General features: G+C 65.7%; 1 protein-coding gene across 3 annotated transcripts; it reads left to right on the top strand.

Moving 5' to 3' along the window:
* Positions 1-6: 6 nt before the first annotated feature.
* Positions 7-4,848, top strand: SLC39A1 (solute carrier family 39 member 1). Of its 3 annotated transcripts, none has more exons than XM_025212668.1 (4): positions 7-484; positions 1,151-1,516; positions 2,443-2,573; positions 2,999-4,848. In XM_025212668.1, exons 2-4 carry the CDS (start codon positions 1,318-1,320, stop codon positions 3,692-3,694), a joined length of 1,026 nt encoding a protein of 341 aa, XP_025068453.1. In that variant the 5' UTR covers positions 7-484; positions 1,151-1,317; the 3' UTR covers positions 3,695-4,848. The 3 variants fall into 3 exon arrangements, with proteins under 3 accessions (XP_025068453.1, XP_006031021.1, XP_025068454.1); XM_006030959.3 differs by having other exon boundaries at positions 7-438; XM_025212669.1 differs by having other exon boundaries at positions 7-266.
* The last annotated feature ends 295 nt before the right edge of the window (positions 4,849-5,143 follow it).

Consider the following 5,143-nt stretch of genomic DNA (forward strand, 5'->3'; position numbering starts at 1 on the left):
TCGGGGCGGGTTGCGGCCGGTGCCTTAGTTTCCCCATCCGCAGCAGGGGCCGAGGTGTGTGGGGGGAGGGGCGGGCAGCAGTGGGCCGGAGCCCCCCGGCGGTGCTGGGCGCTGTGGAGGTGGCTCCGTGCTGCCCTCCCAGCAGTTAGCAGAGGGGGAGCGAGGCACGGGGCTGCGGTCAGGTCCCGGGAAGGCGCGGCACTGCCTTAGGCACTGGGGCCGGGCCGGTCCTTTTAAGCTCAGCAGGCATCTGGAGTGCACGGGTGGTGAGTGCCAGCTGTGCCCTGGGGCGTCGGGCAGTGCCACATCTGGGCCCCAGGGCTGCCCATGTGCGGAGGGGACCTGAGACCGCGGGTTGTCCTGGGGGCTCATCCCTGCCTGCTGCTTGTGCCGGCAAATTGTGCCCTGCAGTGTCCACAGGAGGGCACGGGGGTCCTGGTATGTTCAGGCAGCTTGGAGGGCCTGTGTGCGTGCATGGGCCAAGGTGTGTGTGTGTATGTGTATTTGCATGCATGTGTAAGAGTGTGTACATGTATGTGTGTGTGTGTGCATGCCCAGGCATGTGCGTGTACACTCACGGGCACTTGTATGCGCATAGGGGTGCATGCATGTGTGTGGGGCACAGGCATGTGTGCATGGGTCCACAGGCATGCACGTGTGCACGCATGTGCACAGGTGTGCGCCCATTGGCAGGCCCCTGCCCTGACTTTCATGCCCCCCAGTCAGTGGGGTTCCCTGTGTCCAGGGACCCACCCTGTGGGTGCTGGGCTGGCCCTGTTGCTCTGGGGCCTGTGTTGGGGTCAGGGGCCCAGGTCCGGTGTTGTCCTTGGGGGGAGGGTCATGGAGCCACAGGGACATTCCGGGAATGGGTGGCCGTGGCTGGAACAGAATGAGTCAGCTGGGTTGGGAGCACGAGGGCAGGAAGCGCCTGGAGCTGCAGCACTGGTGGGAGAAGGGGGGCCTGCTGTGCCCACTGCTCTTGCAGGATGGTGGGAAGAAACTTGAGCTGCCTGGCTCTTTTTATCTGGCTTGGGCAGGGGGGCCACCCCAGCACCACCCCTCATGCAGCTGGAGGCTGGGGCACCCAGGCCCATTCCTGGCAGCGCTACCATTGGCCTCAAAGGTCCCACTGACCCTGCCACTCTTGCAGGGCTGAAGACGGGTGCCACGCTGAGGATGAGAGACGCCCCTGTGGCAGTGAAGGCTCCTGGCAGCTAAGGGCAGGGCTGTGGAGGGCGCCTAGAGCCGACTGCGGGGGGCTCAGCAGCAGAAGAGATTTCCAGCTTGCTGGGAGCTGCCCACCTTCCCTCTGGAGCCATGCCTGTGTGGCTGGGCCCTGGGGCTAACCCGGAGCAGATGGCATGGAGCCCCGGTGCTGGCGTGGCTGTGAAGCGCTCTCCAACAGGCTTGGAGGTGAAGCTGGGGTCGCTGGTGACGCTGCTGCTGCTGACTGTCGTCTGTGGCCTGGCCCCACTCTGCATCTTCCGGCACCCCGGTAGTGCAGCCGGCTCCTCTGGTGAGGCTTGTGCCAGAGCTCCTGGGGGGCCAGAAGTCTCCAGGACAAGGCCTGTCTGGCGGGCAGGGGGTATGACTGCGGTCAGGAACCAGGCCATGATTTCACTGCCTGGGCCTCCAGGGAAACCATGTCTGGCTGCCAAGCCCAAGAGACAGGCATGGTGGCTCAGGGTCCTGGTAGCTGGGGCTGGTCCTGAGCCAGCCCCCATGCCTGTGGCTGCAGCACAGAGGTCCCAGCAGAGCAGCACCTGGCCCCTGCTGGCAGGAAGGGCTCTTGGTGCATGGGGAGCTAGATGAGCCCTAAGGGATTGGCCCCTGTGCCCTGAAGGAAACCAGGGCTAGGCTGTTGGCCCAGGGGCCTCAGGCTCTGGACCCTGTGAACCAGGGTTCCTCTAGGTCATGACTCTGGACAGAGCGGGTTTGGGAACGCTGGGTGCTCTTGAGAGTAGGGCCCCATCCTGCTAGTGCTTACTGGGCAGAGCCAGCCCTGGCCCCGGCACGGGACCTGCCCCCAGCAGGAGCACCGCTCCCATTACACGGACAGGGAGCAAGGCCTGGGAGTGGGGGAGGGAGTGATGTGACCCAGGTCATGCAGAGTCAGCAGCAGAACCTGGCCCGTACCCCGGGGTGCAGTGGGGTTGTGTGTTGGGTTTCCCTGCCTGGGGTCACCCCCCTGCCCGCAGCATGTGCTGTGCCAGGCATCACTAGGGAAAGGAGGCACCACTTTGCACCCAGGCTGTGGATGCATGGCCTGTGTTCTGGGTAACACTGGGCTGGGGCATTTCCCCTGGCCCTGGGGGCAGGTGAAGGGTGCAGGCCCTTGAAGCTCTGCAGCCAGATCCCTGGCCAGGGACCTCACTGCTGGCTGCCTCAGGGGTGGGGGCAGTGAACTGTGTCAGCATCCCCCCGCAACCCTTTTCTGGACAGACGCACGCAGGAGGTTCCTGAGCCTGGTGAGCTGCTTTGCGGGTGGTGTGTTTCTGGCCACCTGCCTCCTGGACCTGATCCCCGACTACCTGGAGGGCATTGATGAGGCGCTGGAGAACCTGAGAGTCACGGTGAGCCTGTGCGGAGCAGCTTCCCCCTTCCCTGCACCTGGGCTATCTGTGTTGGGGCAGTGTGTGTGGGGTGGGGGGCTCCCAGGGGCATGGAGGACCCTGGGCAGGGGTTGGCAGGGCAGGAAAGGGGCCGAAGGCTGCCCTGGGGACGGCTGTCGGCTCCAGCTTGCTGCCTGACTGGGTGCGATCCGTGGTGGAGGCTGGGAGGCCCTGTTCCAGCCGCTCTCCAGGGTGACTCACTGGAGCTGCCTCCCGCCCCCGCCCTTCTCCCAGCAGCTTCCTGGCAGCCCCGGGCGGCCTCTGCTTCTCAGCAGTGATGCATTGGCTGCTCCAGCCCCTCTGCTCCCCCTTCCCTGTGCAGGGGCTGCTGCAAGGGCTGAGCCATGCTCCCCCTGCTGATGTGGCTCCTACCCCTTCCCTCGCAGCTCCAGTTCCCCCTGCAGGAATTCATCCTGGCCATGGGCTTCTTCCTGGTGCTGGTGATGGAGCAGATCGTGCTGGCCTACAGGGACCAGGCAGGCTCCCTGGAGGAAACACAGGCGCTGCTGGGGGGCTCGTCGCAAGATGGCTCTGTGCAGGCCCAGCCCTGGTCAGATGGGCCCCTGCGCTCAGCGCATGGCCCTGGCCCTGGCCCTGACCGGCCCCACGTGCACATCGACTTCAACGCGCACTCAGCCATCCGGTCCTTCGCGCTGGTGCTGGCACTCTCGCTGCACTCAGTCTTTGAGGGTCTGGCCGTGGGGCTGCAGGAGGCTGGTGCCAAGGCCCTCGAGATCTGCCTGGCATTGCTGGTCCACAAGTGCATTGTGGCCTTCAGCCTCTCGCTGAAGCTGCTACAAGGCCAGCTGCACCCGCGCGCCGTGGTCAGCTGCCTGCTGCTCTTCGCCCTAATGTCCCCACTGGGCATTGGGCTGGGCGTGGCACTGACGGAGACAGCGGCCGCACTGCCACAGCTCTCACGCAGCGTGCTGGAGGGGCTGGCAGCCGGCACCTTCGTCTACATCACCTTCCTGGAGATCCTGCCCCATGAGCTCGGCTCCCCGGAGCAGCGCATCCTCAAGGTCATCCTGCTCATCGCCGGCTTTGCCCTTGTCACCGGCATCCTCTTCATCAAGATCTGACTGGAGGGTCCTGTGGGTAGTGCACACAGCTCGTTGCAGCACCAAGGGTTGGGGGTGCAGCCAGCTGTGTGTGTGCGCGTGCGATGGGGTTGCAGGGAGCCTACGTCACCTGTCCTGTGGCTTGGGAATCCCCTCCCCGCTGACTCCCATGGGCAGGGGATTCCCAAGCCAGGGCCACAGACCCAGGGTCGGGCCATTCACTGGCCCATCACCCCCTGCCTGCAGTGGGGGATCACCCCGGGGGCTCAGGGGCCTGCCCCTGCAGCGTGCAGGCCAGACCCAGTGCCCCCAGGGCCAGAGCAGCCCTGGTCACAGCAGCACTCCAGAGTCTGGTGCGCGCTGTGGGCTTGGCCCAGCCACCCCTGTACCCTTCGTGTTTAAGTGCCAAACTTCCCTCGCCCTTCCCAAAGCTGCGGACCATGTGGGGCCACTGACAGGGGGACAAAGGGCCTGAGCCCAGGATCGGGGCCCGTGACTCTCTTGGGACATGGGCCTTGGCTCGGGCTGTCCAATAACACAGGAGGAGGCAGGACACCAGCTGCAGCTGCTGGTTTCTCTGCTTGTTCTCACTGGCAGCTGCAGTGACACTGGGCTGGGCGGGGAACGTGCCAGGCTGGTCAGGGTGGCAGCCGGGCAGAGCAGGGTGCTGTTTGTAACAAGTTGGCTGGGTCCCTGTCTGGCTCTTAGCAGACCTGGGCTCCCCCGTCTTTGCCACCGGCCCACAGGGTGACCTTGGGCAAGTCCCCTCGCTGCTCTGGGCCTGTTTCCCCCTCTAAAACGGGGCCCACGATCCTGAGCTCTGGGAAGCGCTTTGGGGTGGAGACTTTACGGAGCCGCGGTGGGGGCGATCCCTGGGAATCAGCCAGGCGACGCCTGCTCCCCCCGCCAGGTCCCACCCGCGCTGCAGTGACCCACGGCTGGCAGCAAGCCCCAGGCCCCGGGGGCTCTTGCCCTTGGTGGAAGTGCTGCCGTGGCCCTTGGGAGCCCACGGCGCTATTTTTGTACGCTCTCAGTCCCCTTCCCAGGCTATTTTTCAGCCTGCCCCTTGTTAAGCAAGCCCCAGGCGCGGGCACAGAGTCTATTTTACTAACACCCTTCTCCGCCCCTGGGCTGCTCCGACAGCCCCGGGGGTGCCAATAAAATGACTTTCTGCATTGCTGTCTCTGTCGTGTCTGTGCCTCGCGGAGCCAGGCGCCTGCGCTCAGCCCCAGGGGATGCTCCTGGCTGTGAGGTCCGGCCCGGTGGGGGGCACCGGGGCTGGTGGGGGGTGGTCGCTTCCCAGCTGCTCCAGGGGACTTCGGTGTGGCCGAGGAGCCGTGCAGGTAGGGGCTCGCCTAACAGCCGGATGGGGTGCTTGGCGCTGCACCCACTTCGCGCTGCATCCGCGGTGCTCTGCGAACACCGGTCTAACGCCCCCTGCAGGCCGCCGTGGCGGGCCGGGCGCGCGGG

This window comes from Alligator sinensis, unplaced genomic scaffold, assembly GCF_000455745.1.
Source record: "Alligator sinensis unplaced genomic scaffold, ASM45574v1 scaffold1165_1, whole genome shotgun sequence".
NCBI lineage: Eukaryota > Metazoa > Chordata > Crocodylia > Alligatoridae > Alligator > Alligator sinensis.